Below are 26,397 nucleotides of genomic sequence, written 5' to 3'. Positions count from 1 at the left end.
CATGGAGGTATGCAAAAATTGTTGAGAAAATACCTGGGCCGTTTTGCGTGCCTGATAATTCGCAAGGCGTAATTTCAGCTTTTAAAACGATAAGGGGAATCGTAATTGTCTCGACTAATAAGTGTAGCGGTGCTCAAATCGCGTTTTGTTTATAAATGTATATATTGTTTCAGTGACTTATGCGTGATTACAATATTCTACGTATTGATGTTAAAGTTATTATAATTTAATTATTTTTATCGTTGTTTTCTAGAAGCGAATGTTTTAAATTTGCGATTCTAAATGAAACAAAAACACAAAAATATTTTATAACAAACAAAAAACTTGTTATTAGTTTTGATGATGCTGTTTTAGATACGTATTGAATGTTGATATAAAATATGGGAGGTACTGAACCCAGTTAACTGTCTTTGAATAGAAAATGTATTAGTAGAATACTTGATGTAAACATAAATACAAATATTATTGTTTTTGTTTACACAGCTATCACATTTCATTAATTTTAACTCTATTTTTTGGATTAAACACACACCGGTGGAGTATATTTTAAACCTTTACTACCATCACCACCCTGCCTAATTCTGCTGTCCTGCTGATCCTGATGTTTTGATGCTTTTTAGACTGCAGGCTTCCACAGCGGCTATAGCAGGGCTATGATGATTAATTTTATGCCTCAGAAATGATACGAGCACCTCTACATTGTAGAATCCAGGAGCTGCTTTAAGCCAATTAGGATTTGGGAGTTCCTATGTCTAACGACTTAGTAAAGAAATAGACCGGCACTCATTAAGTAAGAACAACGTTAGGAATATCGAAGTATGTAATTCTTAAGTTAAAGACATATCATCATCATCATCATTATCCTGCCCTTCTCCCAGTTATCTGGGGTCGGCGCAACATGTTTTCTCCTTCCATACTCTTCTATCATATACCATTTCTTCGCTCATTCCCTTCTTACTCATATCGTCTTTCACGCAATCCATTTATATATTCTTAGGTCTACCTCTTCCTCTATGTCCTTCCACATTCATAGTTAACGTTCTCTTACCAACCTCATTTTCATTTCGTCTCATCACATGTCCATACCATCCCAAATGCGCACTTCGAATTAACTGTACCGTAAGTTAACGACATAAGCTGCATTAAAAACCGTTTAAATCTGAAGCTATTTTCTAACTTGAATCCAAACAACGCCCAATAGCCATTGAACGCTGCCACAGTCATCATTGAGAGGCAAATTCCAAGGAAATCATATGCAAACTGCGTTTCCCACGATCCGTCCGAGGACAATCGAACGTTTATCAGCTTTGCCGAACCCTTATTCTGTAACTTCGAAAGGCAATCATGTTTCATTTAGTAAAGAAGGGTAGTCAAAGAATTATGGTCATTACGATACAGCAAGACTTTTTAGCTGGAACGCGAGGAGTGAAGTTGTGATTTGTTTTGTTTTGTCTATTTAGTGTTTCTTCAGGTTTAAATGTGTAATAGCGGTGGTTTTTTAAGTGTTTAATATCTGTGAAAGAGCATAAATGTGGGAAAATGAAACAAAGTCGCTGGACGTAACTTCTCGAGAACCTGCAAAAAGTCCACTGAAAAAATCTCAGTAAATGACAATCATTTTACTGAGATTATATTTCATCCCATATCATCTCATCTCATTTCATTTAATTTCATCCCAGTTGATCTCAAATTAATCATCTTAATTTCATTTCGTTTCATTTCACTCCATATGATCATAGTTCATAAAAATTAAGTCATATCTTATTTTAATTTATATTTTAAGATACCAGGTCATAAAATCCTTTAAAAAAATTACGACACAACAACTTTTTACTTTAAGCCTCAGGTTTCCTTGTATAAATAAACTGCATGTATGCGATTCATACGCGGTGCAACAGAAACTTCATTTTATCGCAAAGCTAAATCCTGTAAATAAATATGTTTATATTTTTTAATGTCGTTTTTTCTGTTTCATAGAGATTTATATCATAATGGTGCTGATATAGTTTTACATTTAACGACCCTAAACTTGACCTACCTCGTGTTTTTTTTATATTGCTTAGATGGGTAGGCGAGCTCACAGCCCACTTGGTGTTAAGTGGCTACTGCAGCCCATAGACATCTATAATGTAAATGCGCCACCCGTCTTGAGATATAAGTTCTAAGGTCTCGAGTATAGTTACAACGGCTGCCCCACCCTTCAAACCGAAACGCATTACTGCTTCACGGCAGGAAAAAGCAGGATGGTGGTACCTATCCGCGCGGACTCACAAGAGGTCCTACCACCAGTTAACTAACTCCGTGTTATGTGCTACGGAGTTACCGCAGTCTCATAAGATCTGTTGGTAAGATGTATTGTAAAGTATCTGCAGATCACACAATGACTACCTCACAGCATATATACTGCACGGTGATAATATTCGTGTGGGGTTAAAATATGCTCTATAGCCCATTTATATGTAGTACGACGAATTGCGTTATCATCACTTGGCAACAATTAAAAAAACATGATTTAGTAAAAAAAAAAAAAAGAAAAAAGTCAAGAAATCATCGTACGAAATAATCGTTGAAATAAAATCCAATTTAATACAATAAAGAAACACTAAACTTTTTAGTTTCCTTAAAATATGGACCACTAAAAATTATTGACTATAAAATTAATGGCGTGTGAGATATGAACCAGGATCATCGATCGTTTGATCACAAAATCGTATTTATTTGGATTCGAAATATGTATACATGTAATAATACGTAAGATGCTTTATATCAAGACATAAATAAAATATTGTTTAGAGATGTTTATGCCATCTGAAAAGATCTCAAGAATGTTTATAAAGGATCTGAATTATTTGGAAATTTAAATTCAATTTGAAGCAAAAAAAAACGCATTTGTGTTGGACGCATATTTACGAATAATTAAAAACCGATTGTCATGTAGTTTATTGTCCGATACAAGAAATAAAATAGCTATTGACCGCCATTACACTTAATTTGAATAGTTATGAGAATTGATGGTTAATTTAATCCAACTACCGATTGTATCGGAAATATAAGTTATTTATATATTTGACAAATTGATCAATTCACTAGACTACACTTATCTTTATATCATGATATTTATTCATGAATGAAAACTATTGGGAATGATAAATAAAATTATTAGTATATTAATACGCGGTGACTTTCAACTTCATAACATAAGTTTCACCTTGGTTGATTGATCTACGCAATTTAGACTATAAAATGATTAATTATGATGATTTTTTTTTATGGCTTATTGATTTTTACGTCCCAATAAATTCGATACAAATATTTATTAATTAAGAATACGATTTGTTTTTATTTTATAAGAATATAATCAAATATAGATACTGCAATTATAATAGTGGTTTTTCGGTATACACAATAAAGTATAACGATATTAAACTCGAATGTTAAATACAGAATAAGGTCGTATTACCTCTATACAAAGACAATATGCAACTCTGAGTCGGAGGATGGACTAAAGGGAATCTCGACAAAATGTTTGCACATTCTTGTTTTAGAGGAAGAATTTAAGTTGTATTGGATTGTTAGACTTTTTTCGATCTTTATTGATGTAATAAAATTATGCTGACTTTTCACTTGAGAAATTAGAGCTCTTATTCCTGACATAATCGGGAAAAAATCTCCTTGATATAGACGTGTATGACTACGCAAAGTCTAATACGGAATTTCAAATATAAAAGTTTGTTACAGTTACTTAATTTAGGTTTAGTATTTTCATATGCCTATTTCTACCGTGAAGCAGTAACGCGTTTCGATTTGAAGGGCGGGGCAGCCGTTGTAACTATACTGATACCTTAGAACTTATATCTCAAGGTGGGTGGCGCTTTTACGTTGTAGATGTCTATGGGCTTCAGTAATCACTTAACACCAGATGGGCTGTGAGCACGTCCACCCATCTAAGCAATAAAAAAACCAAAACATATATATACTTTATCATTTAGTTTTCTTACACTTTACGATTGGCTGTAATATAAATCGTTGATGACTCATAAAGTGATTCCCGATGAACTCATGTGAACTAAAGCCGCTCCAAGTTCGGCGTGACACGGCCCGACTCAGATTCGATCCCTCCAGGCACCATTAGGGCCAATAACCAGCAAGCAGCCAGTAGTCAGAACCGAACCCGCTAATTTTCTCTAATTTTCCAATCAAATCGAAACCTTATTGTTTTTTGCACGGTAGCGTCCCGACCTAACTGTTTCGCGATCGTGAGAATATCGGATTTTTCGTTACATAATTGTTGTGTTTTTGCCGTTCAAGGCAGCGTTTTGGTCTTTGCGTGCCCACGTTCGTTACTGACGTGAAATTCGACCTTGTCTTAACGCGGTAAATTGAGCTTGAAGAAGAGAATCTTAAGCGTTTGTTAATGGACTTGTGTGATATGTGCGGTATAAGTGAGCGGAGAAAATCGCTTTCAAGGTTCCCTTATTGCTTTATTGTTTGAATTCCGTTGCAAGATGTGTTGACAATAGACTCATCAATGCACATCAAACTGAGCCGTAGGGTGACATGAAGATATAACTTTAAAATTATTGCTTGATTCGTAATTTTTTTCAAATAAAAAAACCTTTAAGGCAATTAAGATGTAAATATAAAATCTTGATGTACCTAGTTAATTTTGAGCAAATACAATGCGTTAATTAATGTCTTACATGAAAAAACATGCATCGAATTTACTTGACTAATGGTAATTGATTAAGTAAGTTGCGGTTTTAATTCTTTTGTAGAAATCATAGACCAATTTAGGATATTCAATTTTTTTTTTTTAAGATATGAACAAAAAATTAAATTAACTCTTAGTCCGATTTCCTATTTTAGGGTATTTTTTTATTTTTAGACTACACATATTTTTATTGGATCCTATCAATTGTCCGAAACTGATTACAAATTTAAAATATACAACGTTTATCTCATATATATGTGTTATTACTGGTGGTAGGGCCTCTTGTGAGTACGCACGAGTAGGTACCACCCTGCCTATTTCTGCCGTGAAGCAGTAATGCGTTTTGGCTTGAAGGGTGGGGCAGCCGTTGTAACTATATTGCGACCTTAGGACCTATATCTCAAGGTCGGTAGCGCATTTACGTTGTAGATGTCTATGGGCTCCAGTAACCACTTAACACCGGGTGGGCTGTGAGCTCGTCTACCCGTCTAAGCAATAAAATAAAAAGCTGCAAATATCAAACAGCTACCATCTTTTAATTATATATTATGTAGAGGTATAATTATCATGCCAATTTGGAAGGAACAGCCGTAATGAAGAATGCGCAATGTAATAAAGGCTTCGAGCTTTTTTTTTATTGCTTAGATGGGTGGACGAGCTCACAGCCTACCTGATGTGAAGTGGTTACTGAGGCCCATAGACATCCACAATGCATGCGCCACCCACCCCGAGATACAAATTCCAAGATCTCAAACATAGTTACAATGGCTGCCCCGCCCTTCAAACCGAAACGCATCACTTCTTCACGGCAGAAATAGACAGGGCGGTGGTACCCACCCGCGCGGTCTCACAAGAGATCGTACCACCAGTAAACTGTTGATTTCCACTTAATACGGGGTGGGCCGTAAAATCATTCTACTATCTGTGCAATAAAAACACCAATAATACACACATTTCAAATTGATGAGTCAGTACTATAAAATCTTAAATGTTCACGTTAACTTATGCTCGGCTGCAAGGAGTGGCGGACAGCATATCATGCTCGTTTGATATTAATTCATAGGTTGTTTATTACTACTCAACGCGTCAGTACATCGGTTCTGTGGACTCACGCTGTGAGACTGTTTAGAAGCCATTCGCATACCGAGCTACTAATATCGGTGGTAAGCAATTTTAGAAATATTAAATGTATGTTATACAATGTTAGTATTTATTTCTTATCGTGTGTTATGATTTAATGATGTTATTCTTTAATATTATTATTGATACTAGATTAATAGATTTTAAATGCTAGAACACTAAAATGTTTAAAGCTTTCTGATTAAAAATACTTGTTACACTTTTCAATTTCACGCGTCTTTTTAACATATATCTATCTAATGACTGATCCGGACTAACCAAGTGATCCATAAACGAATTCATTTAATTTATCAGAGCCTAAGCCTAGAAATTACGTAACTAAAATCTTGAAATTTTGGCAGTTGATACTTTTATATCGTTAGTGCCCACTAAGAAAATTCCGAATCTATGGTAATAAATATGGAAGACCGCATTCAAATTAATATTATGAAATTTCAAACATATATCGGCTTTTGGTTCCAAATAAAAGTATTAGTAGATGGGTATTTTTGAAAATAATATCCTAAGAGGTACATACGAGTGTTTACTAGTATTAGTATTTACTAGTCGCCTTATGAGCCCTCACGGATTGGTACCACCACCGAGCCTATTTCAGTTGCGAAGGACGGGGACAGGTTTTGTACTGCAACACTGAGACTTAAAACTCATGTCTCAAGGTGACGGCATTAAATTTATTGCTGTCTATGGGCTCTGGTAACAACTTAACACCAGGTGGGCTGTGACCTCGTCCACCCATCTATGCAATAAAAAAAAACCATTTTAACGAACAAAAACAATAAAATGACGACAAAGACGTTTGATCTTTACATTCTCGCTCACGACTCGGTCGTGCGCGGACGTGCTTTCCGATCCGTGGCCCGCTTGCGAGCTGCGTCTCTGAACTCACAGTTGTGCTCGACAGTGTAGTGACCGTGAATACATCGTGCGTACAATTCGGTAGTGCGGACGTGCCGATCCGTTGGTCGCTTGCGATTTGCGTCTCGGAGTCCATTTTTGTGCGCTAAAGTTTTGTAACCGCGAACCCACCTTTTACCAACTGTCTTTTTCAAGACAAAACCAATCGCTACGATCAGGCTTCCTGTGGCACTCACAGGCTAGCGATTTCCTAACCCTTCCCAAAACAACAGTCTTTTTCAAGACTAGACCCCCGCTCGCGATTCTGCCTGCTGTAGCACTATACAGCCCGAGCGGGTTCCTTTCCTTTTCCCCGCCGATTGCCGTTTTCACGGCATAGGCATTCCCCCCCCCTGCTCCTTGCTGTCCTGCAGCACAGGGGGGTTACAAATCCTATCCGGGGCCTCGCCTTTCGGCGAGTTCAACAAAAGTCCCGGGGCCGCCCCCCCTGGGCAAGAAGACCGAAGATGAAAGAAGATTGTGATAGTGTCAGTGACAGTGATTTTGTCGGGTTCCTCCGGGAAAGGTACCCGACAATTAGGGCCGAATATCAGGCATATAGGGCCTCTCGTGGCAATCCCTCCCCCCCCGCGTCCGTCGCCACGTATTTCAAACGTGCCTCGGAGGCACGCCGCGCGCCCCCCGCCGCCGCGTTAAGTTCGAGCGCACGTTCCGACGATGCGGCTCACATAGCGCCTAACGCAACCCCCACCCCCGCGCCCGCGTCGTTTACGTCATCGCGCGCTTCGTCCGTCGCGACCTCGATCGTTTCGAGTTCAGGCTCCGATACCGAATCGGAGATGGATTTCGAATCCGCGTCAAGCCCTCAGCCTGGAACCTCGGATGGGTTCCAAACCGTAACGCGCGGTAAAAAGCGTTCTCGCGCCGTGGAGTCCCGGAGCTCCACGACGAAGCAAACTAAATCCGCGACCGCCTCCCGCCCGCAGGTAGTCGTGACACCGGAGTCGGACTCCGCTCGCCGCGTAACCCCGCCGCCGCGTCCCAAGCCCGCGCCCGCTCCTAAAGTAGCTGCCCCGCCCCCGCTGATACTTCAAGAGAAGACAGCGTGGAATCGCGTGTCTCAGGCCCTTCAGGCCAACAAAATTAATTACACCCATGCGCGTAACGTCGCGCATGGGATTCAGATAAAGGTCGCAACGCCGGGCGACCATAGGGCCCTCTCATCATACCTCCGAAAGGAGAACATAGGTTTCCACACCTATGCTCTTCAGGAGGACCGCGAGCTCCGCGTAGTGATACGTAGAGACCCTAAGGAGTTAGACATCGATTACATAAAGGAGGATCTGACCGCTCAGTCCCTCCCGTTAGTTAGCGTGCACCGGATGCACAGTGGGCGGGGCAAGCAGCCCTACAACATGATCCTGGTAGCTCTAGAACCCACCCCGGAGGCCAAAAAGAAGATCGCATGTCTCACGACAATTTGCGGCCTATCCGGGATCTCGATCGAAGCCCCCCATAAGCGTGGCACTCCCGGGCAGTGCTACAGGTGCCACTCGGCGCGTAATTGCCACGCGCGCCCCCGCTGCGTGAAATGCCTCGGCGATCACGCCACGATAGATTGCGTTAGAGATAGGGAAACCGCGACCGAACCTCCCAGCTGTGTCCTATGCCTTAAGCAAGGGCACCCCGCGAACTACCGTGGATGTCCCAGGGCTCCGCGAAAACGCCCAACCCACCCAGCTCCGCGAACCGTCGGCCCAAAGACTTCGGCACCTTCAGTGCCGAAACCCGCCTTCGTGCCGGCTGCAGTTCCCACGGTCTCGGCGTGGAAAAAGCCGCTGCCGTATACGAAGGCGGGAACGGAAACCGCACCCCCGCCCCCGCTCGTGACACGCCCCGCGCCCCAGCCTCTGCTCGCACCTCGCCCCGCGCCCGCGTTCCGTCCCCCGCAACCCTCTGCCGTCAACGACTTCGCGCTCGTGCGTGACTTCGTCACTGCGGTGAACTTCGACCGTCTGCGATCGTTCGCAGACGCGATACGTAGGTCGGTAACCCCCGAACAGCGGCTCGCGGCCGCATTCGATCACATGGACGTCTACGAGTCCGTGTCGCGTACGTTATAAAAATCTTTACCGGTAACCAATGGCGCAAAAAGGTAGAGAAAAACCGTATTCCCTTACGTTAGCATTCTATAATGCTAACGGACTCGCGCGGCAACGCGATCAAATTTTTGAATTCCTCCGCGATAATCTTGTAGATATTCTATTAGTGCAGGAAACCTGTCTGAAGCCCTCGCGTCGCGACCCGAAAGTCGCGAATTACGTCATGGTTAGGAATGACAGACTCACCGCCTCCAAAGGCGGGACTGCCATTTACTATAGGCGGGCCCTGCACGTTGTCCCTCTCGATACTCCCTCGCTCTCACATATCGAGGCGTCAGTGTGCCGTATCTCGCTGACGGGACACCAGCCGATCGTCATCGCATCCGTTTATCTCCCCCCGGACAAGCCCCTCCTGAGCAGTGACATCGAGTCACTGTTCGGCATGGGAGACTCCGTCATCCTGGCAGGCGATTTAAATTGCCACCACACTAGGTGGAACTGCCATCGTACAAACGTTAACGGTAGGCGTCTCGACGCGTTTATAGACGACCTCACCTTTGAAATAGTCGGTCCCCCAACTTCAACATGTTATCCGTATAACATCGCGCTCCGTCCGAGCACTATAGACCTGGCATTGCTTAGGAACGTAACTCTGCGCTTGCGTTCCATCGAAGCAATGTCAGAGCTCGACTCAGACCACCGACCTGTCGTTATGCAGCTCGGTCGCCCTCACAACCCAGTCACTGTTACGAGGACCATGGTGGATTGGAATAAGCTGGGCACGTGCCTAGCCGACGCTGCTCCGCCAATCCTCCCTTACGGCCCGGATTCGAATCCATCCCCCGAGGACACCGTCGAATCCATAAACATCATTACCGATCACATCTCTTCCGCGATCATTAGATCTTCAAAAGAAGTCGATGTGGAGGACAGCTTCCACCGCATCAGACTGTCCCCCGATCTTAGGAATCTCTTAAGAGTTAGGAACGCGGCAATCCGGGCCTACGATCGTCTTCCCACGCCTTCAAACCGGATTCAGATGCGTCGTCTACAACGCGAAGTCCACTCCCGCTTAAGCGACGCGCGTAACGATAATTGGCATAGTTATTTAGAACAACTCGCGCCCTCCCACCAAGCATACTGGCGACTAGCTAGGACTCTCAAATCCGAAACTACCGCTACTATGCCTCCCCTCGTACGCCCTTCAGGCCAACCACCGGCATTCGATGACGATGACAAGGCTGAGCTGCTGGCCGATGCACTGCAAGAACAGTGCACCACCAGCACTCAACACGCGGACCCCGAACACACCGAGTTAGTCGACAGGGAGGTCGAGCGCAGAGCTTCCCTGCCGCCCTCGGACGCGTTACCCCCCATTACTACTGACGAAGTTAGAGACGCGATCCACAACCTCCAACCTAGGAAGGCACCCGGCTCCGACGGCATCCATAACCGCGCGCTAAAACTCTTGCCAGTCCAACTGATAGCAATGTTGGCTACAATTTTAAATGCCGCTATGACGTACTGCATCTTTCCCGCGGTGTGGAAAGAAGCGGACGTTATCGGTATACATAAGCCGGGCAAACCGAGAAACGAAACTTCTAGTTACCGTCCGATTAGTCTCCTCTCGACGATAGGAAAAATTTACGAACGTCTCCTTAGGAAACGCCTCTGGGATTTTGTTACCGCGAACAAAATTCTCATAGACGAACAGTTCGGATTCCGCTCAAAACACTCGTGCGTACAACAAGTGCACCGCCTCACGGAGCACATTCTGATAGGACTAAATAGGCGTAAGCAAATCCCGACCGGCGCCCTCTTCTTCGACATCGCGAAGGCGTTCGACAAAGTCTGGCACAACGGTTTGATCTACAAACTGTACAACATGGGAGTGCCAGACAGACTCGTGCTCATCATACGAGACTTCTTGTCGAACCGTTCGTTTCGATGTCGAGTAGAGGGAACTCGTTCTCGTCCCCGTCAACTGACTGCCGGAGTCCCGCAAGGCTCCGCGCTCTCCCCGTTATTATTTAGTTTGTATATCAATGATATACCCCGGTCTCCGGAGACCCATCTAGCGCTCTTCGCCGACGACACGGCTATCTACTACTCGTGTAGGAAGATGTCGCTGCTTCATCGGCGACTCCAGATCGCAGTAGCCACCATGGGACAGTGGTTCCGGAAGTGGCGAATAGACATCAACCCCACGAAAAGCGCAGCGGTGCTCTTCAAAAGGGGTCGCCCTCCGAATATCACTTCGAGCATCCCACTCCGTAGTAGGCGCACAAACACCTCCGCCGTTAGTCCCATCACTCTCTTTGGCCAGCCCATACCGTGGGTCTCGAAGGTCAAATATCTAGGCGTCACCCTCGACAGAGGGATGACATTCCGTCCCCATATAAAAACGGTACGCGACCGCGCCGCGTTTATTCTAGGACGACTCTATCCAATGCTTTGTAGTCGAAGCAAACTGTCCCTCCGCAATAAGGTAACTCTCTACAAAACTTGTATACGCCCCGTCATGACGTATGCAAGCGTAGTGTTCGCTCACTCAGCCCGCACCCACTTGAAATCCCTTCAGGTTATTCAATCACGATTCTGCAGGATAGCCGTCGGAGCGCCATGGTTCCTTAGGAATGTGGATCTCCACGATGACCTGGAGCTCGACTCTCTTAGTAAGTATCTACAGTCGGCATCACTGCGCCATTTCGAGAAGGCGGCACGACATGAGAACCCTCTCATCGTAGCCGCTGGAAATTACATACCCGACCCAGTAGACCGAATGGTAAACCGTCGACGTCGCCCAAAGCACGTCATTACGGATCCTCCTGATCCATTAAGGGTGCTTTTAGGCACCACAAGCACCGGTCACCGTCCTCGTCGAACCCGTCGCTTGCGACGAAGGGCTCGACGAGCGAACTAACCCATAGACACAGCCCACTGAGTTTCTCGCCGGATCTTCTCAGTGGGTCGCGTTTCCGATCCGGTGGTAGATTCTGCGAAGCACTGCTCTTGCTAGGGTCAGTGTTAGAAACTCTCCGGTTGAGCCCCGCGAGCTCACCTACTAACGTTAGGGCGAAGCTGAAATAGCCTCTCAAGGCTATCAGCATAGGTAGGGGAAAAAAAAAAAAAAGTGTGTGTGTCCGCTCCGACGCACGACTGGAGTTTACTGGATATAAAAAATTAAACGAAACAATACGAGAAATAGTTCTATATTACGACAACACGATACACTACAGATTATTAACAAATTAACGAGACACAAAACAAACGACTAACAAATATATGAAAATACAATAATGAGAGAAACGCGCGATCAGTACGAGGCTTTGTGGCGGACTGCCGGCGCAGCAGCCCGGCGCGCATTTCGTGTGACATGCGCAATCAGGCGCATAACGCATTTCGTGTGACATGCTAGTACGATTTTGGTCCCCATAATTTTCATACCCCGGGCCTATATATGTAAATCGATTCTAAAGGAGTAAACTCCAAAAATTGATCTTTATACTTTTCAAACTGGAATAAGCTTCCGAACTGAAACGAGTTCATACCGTGGCAATATCTTTTCTATCAAGAGAGATGACGCAGCTCAGAGACTGCTTACATACATAATATATACTGAGTGCTAAAATATTCACACGATATGCAGTTTTAATCTCCAAGGAAACTGGTTATTGCGACGGCTAATAATTGTTTCGGCGAACAGTAATATCAAATTAAAATTTAAAGACCATTTCATGTCCCTTCAGTAGGGTACAGTACTGCCCTTTATTGGGGAGATATGGAATGTGACCTACATTCCATATCTCCCCAATAAAGGGTGTTCCAAATTACCATGTACGCATGTAATTAAATAAATTGTAGCTAACGGCGTCAACTTTTTATTGATTTAATAATAACATTGTAATAAATTCATCTTGCTTTGAATCAATAGGCGAATTTATAAGGTACCTACTACAAAAATTTGCCTTAAAAGTTTTTGGGGCACTTAATGTTTGAGACACTTAATATTGGACACTCTAAATTTATTTATAATAGATAATTTAAATTAAAATAAATACACTAAATCATAGCACCTACTACACATACTACCTAGTGTAATATAGATTTGTGATAGATATTATAGATAGATTTTAATTCCAGAGACAAAGCCACGCTGCTGTCTAAATATTTGACTCCAAACTAGTCTTTTCGTTCTACAGAAACGAACGACTGATATACATATTAGGTATATGTTCCCAAAAGTTTACTTAAATTAAACTATTAGATATATTAAATTACTTCTTCTTCTTATCAGCCTACAGACGTCCACTGCTGGACATAGGCCTCCTCCGAGCCATACCACAAAGACCAGTCCTGCGCTGCCTGCATCCAGCGGATCCCGGCAAACCTCAATAGGTCGTCGGTCCATCTTGTGGGAGGCCTACCCACGCTAAGTCTTCCGGTACGCGGTCGCCACTCAAAGACTTTCTAGCTCCAACGGCCATCCGTTCTAAACGTTCTTAAACTACTACTACATACATAATATATTAAACTAATAAACAATAGTCAGCAGAAGTTATGAAAATAAGTCTTACGAAAGTAGAGAGAAAGACAATTTTTTTTTATTGCTTAGTTGGGTGGAGGAGCTCACAGCCCACCTGGTATTAACAGGTTACTGGAGCCCATAGACATCTACAACGTAAATGCGCCACCCACCTTGAGACATAAGTTCTAAGGTCTCAGAAATAGTTACAACGGCTGCCCCACTCTTCAAGCCGAAACGCATTAATGCTTCACGGCAGAAATTAGCAGGGACGATTCAAATTTAAGACGACTATCTCGTAATCATACCTTGTTGGAAATAGTTGGATTTTCTGACATAGACGCACACGAGAGCCATTAGTTGTAGTTGTGAGAGCCGCTGTCTGGTGGAAGGAGGTAGAGGAAGCAAGTCCCGGAGGTTTGCGATTTCTGCATTGATCAGGTCGCGTCGTAGCTTGCTCGCGCCTTTTGTTGACTTGCCCTGGTCGAACCTGTAAACAATGAAAATATATTTAATAGGTCAGAATAGGACAGCATAGTTTTTCAAATCAAAACTAATGACTGCTTCATGGCAGAAACAGGCAGAGTGGTGGTACCTACCTGAGCGGGCTCAAAAGAGGTCCTACCAACAGTAGTAGTATTCCTAATTTTTAAAGGGAGGTTTCTCTCTCTTAAATTTATCAAAGAATGCAGCAAGGTGCTGGTGTCACTCTCTGATCTATAAATTCTAGTGGATTTGTAGACCCGATGGTATGTATGATAATACATAAACTTGCATATACAATATCGTATTTATGATATCAGAGACGTCGTTGTCCAGGTCATGTCATTTACCATGAGAAAAAATAACGTAGCCGTTAAATCAAATGCATTCAGCCATATTTTCGCTTTTATCATTTCAAAGATATGATTTTCGTATTCATAGTATAGATAGATTTTGAAATCCTCATAATTTGGCAGAAATTGGTAGATCATACAAACGATTTAGTTGTTTCTTAATTAAGAGGTGAGTTAATAATGAATTGTAAATCGTGATCGACGTAAAGTTCATCAAATTTAGCAAAAATTAAATTCTTCAAACATCCTTGTTATTTATTTAACAACTAGCGACCCACCCTCGCTTCGCTTCGGAAACTGTAATTTATTATTGATTTCTCCACGATTTAATGGATGTTATTATACATATAAACATTCTTCTTCAATCACTCTATCTATTTAAAAAAACTGCATCAAAATCCGTTGCGTAGTTTTAAAGATTTAAGCATACATAGGGATATAGGGACAGAGAAAGCGACTTTGTTTTATACTATGTAGTGATATCCGATTAATTGATCGTTCGATAATACGTCTCAAGATAAACGACGGTAGTCACATTGGTACCTATGCTTCCTTAAGCACTACAAACAAGGAACCTTAGCTATGCTCATAAAAAAACATTTCGAATTTGGGTACAGACAAAAATATCCCAAACTCACTGGTAACAAAACGTTATTGAAATCACCTTCATTCAATGAAGCAGTTAGATATTTATGTTCACATCGAAATTCGTTCCACATTCGTATCCTAGTGGTTTTATACGTTAATTCAAAGTTGCAACGATTGATTTAAATAGTTCTATATTTTTTATGTATTCCTTAGAAATCAAGGAAAAGACAACGGACCAAGGATTTGTGAAATGTTGAAATTGAATTGATTTTATTCTTAAATTTACACTCAAGCAGCCTTCAGAAATGTTTTATTTTTATTTTTGTCGTGCACTTAAGAGATTAGACTATGACAAATACAATTGTGAAAACCCTGAAACCACCCTGCCTATTTCTGCCGTGAAGAAGTAATGCGTTTCGGCCTGAAGGGTACGGCAGCCGTTGTACCTATACTGAGACCTTAGAACTTGTATCTCACGGTGGGTGGCGCATTAACGTTGTAGATGTCTATGGGCTCTAGTACCACTTAACACCAGGTGGGCTGTGAGTTCGTCCACCCACCTAAGCAATAAATAAAAAAAATAAAATAAAAATATACAATTTTGAAAAGGGTTACATCTGGTGTTGACCATTTATAGGAGGAACCCATGCCGGATTGAAAATTTATCAACATTTGTAATGTACAAACATACAAACATACAAATCAAACACTCCTTATTTTTTGTTTAGTGTAAAAAAAATTGCTGGGTAATTAAATTCATTATTCCTTATTAAATCTACCCGATGATATGTAGGCGAAGTAAAATGTCCCTTAGAAATAAGGTGACACTCTACAAAACTTGCATACGCCCCGTCATGACCTATGCAAGTGTAGTGTTCGCTCACGCGGCCCGCATACACTTAAAATCCTTTCAAATCATTCAATCCCGTTTTTGCAGGATAGCCGTCGGAGCCCCGTGGTTCGTCAGGAATGTCGACCTCCATGACGACCTGGACTTAGAGTCCATCAGTAAGTATCTGCAGTCGGCGTCCATGCGCCACTTCGATAAAGCGGCACGACACGAGAACCCTCTCATCGTGGCCGCCGGTAACTACATTCCCGATCCTGCGGACAGAATGGAAAGCAGTCGACGTCGCCCAAAACACGTCATCTCGGATCCTCCCGATCCACTAACGGTGCTTTTAGGTACTTCAAGCACCGGTCACCGTTCTCGTCGAACCCGTCGCTTGCGACGAAGGGCTCGACGAGTAAATTAACTCTCAGACACAGCCCACTGAGTTTCTCGCCGGATCTTCTCAGTGGGTCACGTTTCCGATCCGGTGGTAGTTTCTGCGAAGCACGACTCTTGCTAGGGTTCGTGTTAGCAACATCGTCAGGTTTGAGCCCCGTGAGCTCACCTACTAAAGTTAGGGTTACGCTGACATAGCCGCTAGGGCTATCAGCTTAGGTAGGAAAAAAAAAAAAAAAAACCTTATTAAAGCCATAAACATAAGACGTTCAACATTAAAAAAAATACTTTGCAGAAGTGCAGCATTTTATTGTGATAATTAACGATTTTAAGTCTGATGAGAACCGTTAGTTAGTTTAAAGTGCCGATTCTACGACCATCTCATTTCTGTAATCTAAGATACTTCTTTACTAATATATAAATCTACAGTGGTTTTTACGGATGTTCCGTTATAACTACTGAGCCATGCATCCTATTGACTTGAAGCTTGGTATCCATGTAGAAAATCATCATCATCAGCCTTTATCTGCCCACTGCTGGACATAGGCCTTCCCCAATGCCTTCCACATAATGCGGTCCTCCGCCTTCCGCATCCAACGACTTTCCGCCGTGCGCACTAAGTCGTCAGTCCACCTGGTTGGAGGACGCCCCACGCTCCTTGTACCCATCCGTGGCCTACATTCGAGGACTTTCCTCCCCCACCTGGTGTTGAAAATACATGTGCTTAATGGATAGGCTAATATTTATATGAGTGTTGGACTCCCTACACCAGTTGCGGGGGCGTTAATGATGAGAATCTTTGTGGGGGTGGAAATAATAATGTTAATATTAAATGCCCAGCGAAGCGGACGGGTACAGCTAGTACTTTATAAATGTATTTGTACAATATACAGATCGTATACTAAAACGCGGAATATTTCCTAAAATTACACAGTAACCTTGAGTTTCGAGCAAGTAACGATGTGAAAGGTCAAATTTATAGCAATTTGCTTTAAGGTTACTTAATTTTGTCTGTAATTTTAACGAAATAAAAAGCTTTTACGTGCAATTACTGGCCAATTAAAACTGCTTGTTTGAATAGTGTACGGTCGTTTCGATTATTAATAATACTATTCTATTTTTTTTTATGATTGCAACGATTTAAATTTGGATGAAGGACAATTTGCAAACCAATATTTGCAAATAATAAATATTGTCACCGGGATCACCCTGGATCGGTTAGTAATAATTAGAACTGGTGGTAGGACCTCTTGTGAGTCCGCGCGGGTAGGTACCACAGCCCCGCCTATTTCTGCCGTGAAGCAGTAATGCGTTTCGGTCTGAAGGGTAGGGCAGCCGTTGTAACTATACTGAGATCTTAGAACTTATATCTCAAGGTGGGTGACGTATTTACGTTGTAGATGTCTATGGGCTCCAGTAACCACTTAACACCAGGTGGGCTGTGAGCTCGTTCGCCCATCTAAGCTATAAAAAACAAAACAAAAATTAGAAGCCTGCACTTTGAATGTTTCGGGTACCAAAAAAAGTTCCATGGTAATTTTCTTCAAAAATATCATCAGTTTGTTATTGATAATCGCTTTCTCCGAGGAACATTTCAAATGACAAGTCACGTTTCCCAAATTAGTTCAATTACAACGAAACCTTCGCTCATTACCATCTCGCGGCTTTCTTTTAATTGTATTCATTGTGTTCAAAAAAAAAGAAGGCGAATGTTTTGTTGTGAAACCAAAAGTTGCGTATTTTGCTTGAAAATGTGAAATCGATGAGTTGAAATCTCTTAATATATCCATGCACGCGATGTTTAACGTTACGAGCCTGCTCATCATATGAGGGTACGTTCTAATTGTAGCTCAGTGTTATTCGCAGAATAAATTACAATTTGCACTGTGAAACAATACACTTTTTTTTTTACTTTTCCGTACCAAGTACCAAGATTTAATAAGGTGATTTACATTGCATAAGAACTAACTTGCGATCACTAAAAGTGGAAAAGCTTCTTTAATATGATGTTTATAGATTACTACAATCAGAGCCCAAGATTCAAGGCTGATCCTTGTATCCTTGTCGGTGCAATTTTACATGATGCATTTTTGATCAACTCCACTTAATTTGTGACTATCAGAGTACGAATTTGAGAACAATAATTTTGTGGATTCAAGGATATAGTATAATCATGTTTTTAGATGAAGGGTACCAAACCCTATATATTTTCTGTAGCCCTGGAAACGTGTATCCAATATTTCATGATCCAACGATATTAAATAGTTAACACGTTTACTAAGGAATAGTTAAATATATAAAATAAATTAATTAACTTTTACTCAATAGTAAATAAGAGTTTATTTCAAAATAAAATAAGTAGTTGCAGAGTAGATGAGTTTTCTATATCGAGCTGGAAATCCTCATTTAGACACCATTAAAATACTTGTGCTAGTAAACATAAATATTTAAGTCAGCCAAAGAAGAAAATTTAAGAAACACATTATTTCATTGTGAAAATACGATGCGAAAAGTTACAAGCCCTTTCAATCGTAATTGGATCTTGTCTCGTTCAGATCAAAGTGGAACACAACAATATTTACGTCGTGGGAAAGAAAGGCATTCAGCCCCTTGTCGGTGAACCTCTAAAGTAGCCTATTTTACAAATGGGCATATGTAGTTTACGTGTTTTGATTCTTTCTGCGATTCGGTGAGGTGAGAACAAAGATTTGCAATTTGGTGCACCACGTTTGGTGGTATAACAGGTTTGTTTGCAAACAAAAGTAACTTGTTTTATCTGAATAAAACCATTTGTTTTACATTACAGAAAGTCTCACGGGATGTAATCTATCTATATATATATACCTAGTCAGGTCATAAATTCTGTCACATGTTTAATGTAAAATAATTGAAACAAGTTTATTCATTATGTAAACCATTCATATACCAAAATGAACTTAACAAAACATAGATTCTTATGACACTAAAGTTTATTCAAAATGACCTCCTTGATTTTGAATACAGGCCTTCAATCTGCGCGGCCAGTCGTCTATCGCAGCACGAACGAGGTCCATGTCAATATCGGCGGTTGCCTTAATCAAGGATGTCTTGAGTGACTCCAAATTGGGATGAGGCTTTGAGCACGCCTTTTCCTCCAAGTGTTGCCATATCTTGTAATCTAACGGATTCAAATCTGGACTGGAGGAGGGCCAGTCTTCGTGCCGGATGAAGTCGATTTCACGCGCCGCCAGTCAGTCTTGTGTGCTCTTCGCTCTATGAGCTGGCGCCGAATCTTGTTGGAATACCCAGTGCCTGTTATTGAACATGGTATGAGAAACAGGTTCCACAAGGTTCCTCAGGACTGTATTTTGATACACAACTGCATTCGTTTTTACACCTTTCTCACAAAAATGTACCTCTGTTAAGCCCCAATAAGAAACTCCCAACCATACCATGAGCGAGGATGGAAAATGACCTCGTTGGACACGCGGAATACGGTTGCTCGCTTCTTCACTACTGTGTGCGTACACCTTATCATTTTGTTTGTCGTAGCTCTTTTCTACGGTAAAAATTTTTTCATCCGAAAAAAGAATTTTCCGATATTTTTTTCCCGCGTACCGCTTCAACAAAGCGCGGCATCTCTTCAGTCTCAGGTCCATTAGACGAGCATTCAAACGATGTCCTGTTTTTCTTCGATATGCCCGAAGCCCTAAGTCTTCATTTAACACCCTTTTCACCGTGGTTCTGCTTAACCCCATCTGAAGGGCCAACAGTTTCTGCTTACGTTTGGTATTTATTTGAATTCGCGCCTTCACAGCTTTTATCACTGCTGGAGTCCTAACAGACCGAGGGCGACCACTTTTTGACCTGTCATCTACACTAGAGTCTTCATTGTATCGTTTGATGGTACGATAAACGAATCTTTTGGTTATATTCAAATTTTTCAGTATGTTAAAAATTTGAATTGGCGCGTAACCGCAACGATGCAACGCAATAACTGCAACACGGTCTTCTTTAAGCGTCCACTCCATATTTAAAAACGAGTAAAATTCTAAAAGTATACATTTTTATTTGCATGAACAATTCGAAATTCGAATTCAATAAACTTTTTTGTGGCCAGCATTCTAAAAGAAAAGTTTTTACTGTGTGACAATACTTATGACCTGACTAGTTATATATATCTTTATATAAAAATGGGGAAGTGACTCTTTGCCTTGACAGTATAAACGCCAGAGAGCAGGTACTGTTGCTGGGCGACTTCAATGCCAGGGTTGGTCGGGACTATGAGGCTTGGCCTGGAGTTCTGGGTAGACACGGAGTTGGCAACATGAACAGCAATGGTCAGTTGCTGCTCAGTCTTTGTGCTCAATACGGTCTAGCAATTACGAACACTATGTTTAGACTTGCTGCTAAGTACAAGACAACATGGATGCACCCAAGATCCAAGCACTGGCATTTGATCGACTATGCTATCGTAAGGCAAAGAGATTTCAGCCAAGTGCAGATCAGCCGTGTTATGCCTGGTGCGCACTGCTGGTCTGACCACCGACTTATTGTCACTAAGCTACGACTCCGCCTCCGCCGCCCGCGTAGATCTCCTATGAAAAAGCTTGCGTCTTTGGACATAGAGAAGCTAAGAGATCCTGAGGTGAGGAAGAACTATGCTGAAGTTTTGACTAAGAAGCTGTTGCCAGTTAATGAGACAGGTGATATTGATGCTGACTGGGGAGCTTTACCATCTCATATCATGGATACCGCTTCAATTGCACAGGGTAGGAAATGCCGTCGTAATGAAGACTGGTTTGATGGAAATGATGAAGTTTTGCGGGCGGCACTCGACAAACACCGTGATCTCTTGCGACAGCACAGAAGGCGTAAAGGAAGCGTTGCGGCGGTCAAAGCTAGTGACCTTGAACTGCGCAAGCTGTCTCGACAAATAAAAGACAAGTGGTGGCAGGACAAAGCTATTCATATGCAATGGCTCACTGACACAAACCAGCTCGGTGAGTTCTATAGCGAGGTGCGCAAGCTGATGGGTACATCCAACCATGCAAAGGTTCCTTTAAGGGCTCTAGATAGTAGGCACCTCTTAACAAGCAAGGAGGATGTACTAAGGCGCTGGGCAGAGCACTTCAATGCCCTGCTGAATGTGGATCGATCAGCAGATCTGCAAAGCATCGCTTTAATGCCTCAACTCCCTCTTGCCCTTGAGCTGGACGAGCCCCTATTGCGTGACGACGTTGTTACTGCCATCAGACAGCAAAAAAATAAAAGGGCGGCTGGCGCTGACCTTATACCAGGAGAGCTGATCAAGTACGGTGGAGAGGATTTGCACACGTTGGTTTGGGAACTGTTTGTTCGTATGTGGGAGGAAGAGCGCGTTCCGGATAGCTTTAAAGTATCGCGCATAACTGCTCTCTATAAGAACAGGGGCGACCGATCTGACTGCGACTCCTACCGCGGTATTTCGCTCCTATCGGCCCCCGGAAAGGTCTTTGCTAGGGTACTCTTAAACCGCCTAAAGGACTTATCTGAAAAGATCCTGCCCGAAACTCAGTTTGGCTTCCGACCGGATCGAGGCACATGCGAAGCGATCTTCTCTGTGCGTCAACTACAAGAAAAGAGCAGAGAACAGGGTCGTCAGCTGTACCTCTGTTTTGTTGACCTGGAGAAGGCTTTTGACAGCGTGCCTCGCGAAGCCTTATGGTTGGTGTTACGGAAGCTCGGATGCACAGAAAAGTTTGTGGCGCTTCTTAGACTCCTGCATGACGACATGCAATGCTGCGTCACTGTAGATGGTGAACAGGCGGGTTTCTTCCCCGTTACCTGTGGGGTGAAGCAAGGATGCGTCTTAGCGCCTACTCTGTTCGCCTTGTACTTTGCGGTCGTAGTTAGAGAGGTTCTACAAACTGTTTCCCAAGGAGTCCGCATCCGCTTCCGTACGGACGGCAGCCTTTTCAATTTGGCTAGACTTAAGGCTCGCACCAAAGTGTCGTATGCATTGATCACTGAGATCATTTATGCTGATGACTTGTGCTTCTTAGCAGAATCCCCAGACGGCCTGCAACAGCTGATGTCCGTTTTTCACCAAGCCTGCCGTAAATTCGGCCTGAAGATTAGTGTCAATAAGACGGAGGTGATGTCCCTGGACAGTCACGGTCACGAGACACTAACCATAAAGCTTGGTGAGGATGTGTTGAAGCAGGTGGATAAATTTCGCTATCTGGGGAACACTTTAACATCCAAGTGTGACCTTGATGATGAGATCAATAGCAGGGTCGGTGCCGCTGATGCAGCATTTGGAAAGCTATATTCCAAGGTCTTCTGCTCACACGACCTTAAGTTGGCCACTAAAATCTCAGTTTACATGGCAATTGTGCTGCCAAGCCTCCTATACTCCTCCGAGTCGTGGTGTGTGTACCGCCGCCACATTCGCACTCTGGATCGCTTCCACCTTAAATGCCTTCGTGCCATCATGAAAATCAGATGGTCTGATAGAGTGCGAAATACCGAAGTCTTGCGACGTGCCAATGTTGGTGGCATTGAGACCTATTTAATGCGTCGGCAGCTTCGATGGTGCGGTCATGTATCACGCATGACGGAGGAAAGAGTGGCGAAGCGCATCTTCTTCTCTGAATTGCAGGATGGCAAGCGAAAGCATGGCGGACAACTCCTGCGGTACAAGGATGTCGTGAAACGACACATGAAGAGATGTGATATAGAGCCCTCTCAATGGGAGCGCTTGGCAGCACAGCGGCCAGAATGGCGCAGGATGGTGAACAGCAAAGTACGCGAGTTCGAGGATCAGCGTAAAGCTGACCTTGATTACAAACGCGACCAGTTGAAGGCCCGCCCACCTGCTGCCATAACCTATAATTATGCGAACGGCGTGCTTACGTGCCCTCAATGCGCAAGGAGTTTTGCCGCAAAGATAGGCTATATAAGCCATCTTCGAGCGCACGAGCGCCAAATCGACGGATAGGAGTCAAAGTGGTCGCCATGGCTGAAATCGGTCGGATAAATCATCATCATATAAAAATGAATTGCTGTTCGTTAGTCTCGCTAAAGCTCGAGAACGGCTGAACCGATTTGCCTAATTTTGGTCTTGAATTATTCGTGGAAGTCCAGAGAAGGCTTAAAAGGTGAAAAAATATTAAAATGTTCGGAATTATATAAAAACAAACAATTTTGTTTTAACAATTTAAGTTTATTTTATACAAAAGTTTAGGTCTTTTATTTATAGATTAAGGCACTACGAACTCTGCCGGGTCAGCTACTTCAAAATAAAATAATTGTCACGATATATCCTCATTTTCAGAGTCTGGGTCATATTTATCTAAAATGTTTACGCGTGTTGGTTGTTCTTAAGCAATAGTTTTTACAGAGCCTCTTCATATCCTGCTACCCATATCCATACTATATTCGCCCAAAATAGTACAAAGTAACATCTCTCTATTTCAACAGTTATCTCAATGTGAAATAGTTTTACATTATATCGGTTTTTCCGGTTGAAATGAAGTCGGTACGGATCTGCGATTCCAGACACTTCTAGTTATGAAAATTGGTTTCCTGTCTGACCAAATTAGTGACCTGAATAGCGAAGAATTTGAGAGTCCTACATAAAATGGATGTTGGACCAACGACATTATCATTGTGAGCCACCATTTCTATTTCAGCCGCGGTGCAGTCACATACCTTTATATTATATATATTTCTTCTGGGCGTGTGTTTGTTACTGAACTTTTTCTAAACGGCTGGACCGGGTGGCGCCCTGGATGGTTTAGATTTACAAAAAAGCCCGGCAGACGGCACTGCAGTCGGTATATAAGTTATTTATCTTTCCTAGAAATTATTTATATGGCAAAACAACGTTTGCCGAGTCAGCTAGTTTCCATATAAAACATCGAAAAACCGTAACGCAATTTAACTGACTCATTGTTTCAAGGCGATATTTAAAGTGTGATGTTCAAAACACCACCTGAAGCCGTAGTTCAATATCAACGATTACGAGAATTTCTATTTAGCTTTCCATAATTTGAACAAGTTTCAATATATGTGTTCATTTATGAAACAACAAAATTTTACGAGCACGCTGGCTACAGAATACTTTAAGAGTGAAGTGTTCAGTGTAAGCTAATCGTGTTTTCCCACGACGTAAGCCGCTACAAAAGCACCTAATAATTTAGTCAATTTTCCAATATCAGTCAGGGCGTGGTCTAGAATACGGTATATAGAGTAGTATGGTAAGCGAATTTTTTTATGTGGTAATTGACAATATGGTTCGAGTCTGTAGATTACAAGGTTGCTTATTAAATAATTTTAGTTTTGTCTCTTACTAATGAATCGTGAACATAATTTGCCACAACTGATTATGAGTAGCATCGTTAAGCACATTTGTTTAAATTAAGATCAAAATCTATTAAATATTACCGACAACTGTAACAAAGTAAGTGAACACAAAAATATATATTTGTTGTTATTTTTTATTAAAAAAACACTATAAATCAAAAACTTTAACAAGCACGTACTCGCTTACGCTTGTGAGTTAGGTCACACATTAGGGGTAGTGCACACAAACCGCAACAGCGTTACGGCGACTCCGTACAAGGGCCTTGCGTTGTGTGGTGCCTTACAGTTAGAACGCTTTATAAATTCTAACTCCGTGTTGCCGAGATATTTCTATTAGCTCTGCGTACTTATGCTTTCCTAGTACTCGTAAAGTGATATGTTACGAAATTAATTTAAAAAGTAATAGTTTATGAATAGGACAGGCGTGCCTTCTAACGTCGAACGATTTTAGAATTGACTTAATTGAAACAAACACTAAATATTAGGTATTTATTTCAAATTTAGTGACAGATTTTAATTCAATTTGGATCTTTAAATCTTGAGCGATACCAAACAAAAGACAAAAGCTCAAAAAAATACTATACACTCGTGTGTATTTTTTAAATAGATTTTATTAAGATTCGGCAAACATTTTGGTAACAGTTGTTCCGTTTGAAACAAAGGTCAATAATTAGTTTAATCCAAAAACAAATAAATTAGATTGACTGAATTTTTTATTTGGTACTAACTGACCCGGCAGACTTCGTAGTGCATCATTCTATGAATAAAAGACCTAAGCTTTTGTATAAAATAAACTTAAAACAAACAAAAGGAATCCGTCTGACGGGGGACACATCAAAGGAAAAACAAAATTATTATTTTTATTTAATTTCGAGCATTTTCATATTTATCTACCTTTTAAACCTTCTCTGGACTTCCATAAATAATTCAAGACCAAAATTAGACAAATCGGTCCAGCCGTTCTCGAGTTTTAGCGAAACTAATGAACAGCAATTCATTTTAAGTATATAGATTAGCATCAACAAATCGATGCTCACCCCATTTAAATAGTTGAAGAAGTTTTTTCGTCATGATATTTTTTTCCAAAATTTCAACTTTAAATGACTCCTGTAAAGTTGCCAAAATGACGCTTAAACTAAATAACCTTTTATCTATCGATATGATTTATAGGAGTTACTCAAAAGCATATAGTTTTAGGAGGATGAAACCCAGCACATTATCGACTTTTAATGCAAGCGAATTACGAAAGCTGTTAGGACTGCTATGTTCGAAAGCTGCTAAACATTGCCCGAGGACTGACTGGGCAATTTCGCCTCACATGGTTGTACGACATGACTCCAACGTGGGGATAATAAATTCAATACATTTACGCAATACAAACTACTTGTTCCTGTAAAATTTAATTAACAACAACATTTTTTATTATTATTTTAAGATCTCTAATTTATCCTACATCATAAAATGGTTACAGCATTAATATAAGTATCAAGTTATAGTTTTTATAGGCTCATTGGTAAGCATTGTTTAATCTAGGTATAAATAAATCGTTTTATTGCTTTCTTTGCTTTAGGCTTTAGGTTTGTTCGAAAAATACATAACATGGTGTGAGAAACTCTTTAAATGCTCACAGAAATGAAGTAGTATTAAAATATTTCTTTATATAGTCTTGTTGAGTTACCTAGAAAAAATTCAAATTTTGAAATTAAATTTTGTTTCAAAATCTAACTTAACACGTTCAACGCCATATGAAAAATGGAACATTTTCATTCAGGGCACGGTACTCACCGGTGAGCCTTATCTTACTGAACCATTCGGGCCATGAGGGTCACCCGTGAGCCACGTGAGGGCTCCAAAGTAAACGGTTCCTACAAGCCACAGATTGCAGCTATCAAACAAAACACATATGGACTTGCCGCGGCTAAAGGAGCCGCGTGGTCCTTTAGCCGAAGCGAACGCCTTGTTTTTCAAATCCAATAGAAAGTTGTAGTTTTTATCAAGCCTTTTAAAAGATCTTAAAAACTAGACTGTAAAAGTCGCTTAATTTTATCTTCCGTGCAAATTATCGCCTTTGATAATATTTAGAG

The 26,397-nt window shown here is 41.8% G+C and overlaps 1 protein-coding gene across 2 annotated transcripts in view; it reads right to left on the bottom strand.

Moving 5' to 3' along the window:
- Positions 1-26,397, bottom strand: part of LOC101741363 (PAS domain-containing protein cky-1) — a 172,555-nt gene that overhangs the window by 103,839 nt on the left and 42,319 nt on the right. For both annotated transcript variants that reach the window (XM_012694808.4, XM_021351418.3), the window contains exon 3: positions 13,642-13,823. In XM_012694808.4, the coding sequence (XP_012550262.1) occupies positions 13,642-13,823 (182 nt within the window). The remainder of the gene's footprint in view (positions 1-13,641; positions 13,824-26,397) is intronic.

Source organism: Bombyx mori, chromosome 7, assembly GCF_030269925.1.
Source record: "Bombyx mori chromosome 7, ASM3026992v2".
Lineage (NCBI taxonomy): Eukaryota > Metazoa > Arthropoda > Insecta > Lepidoptera > Bombycidae > Bombyx > Bombyx mori.
This window is presented reverse-complemented; position numbering and strand designations above follow the sequence as displayed.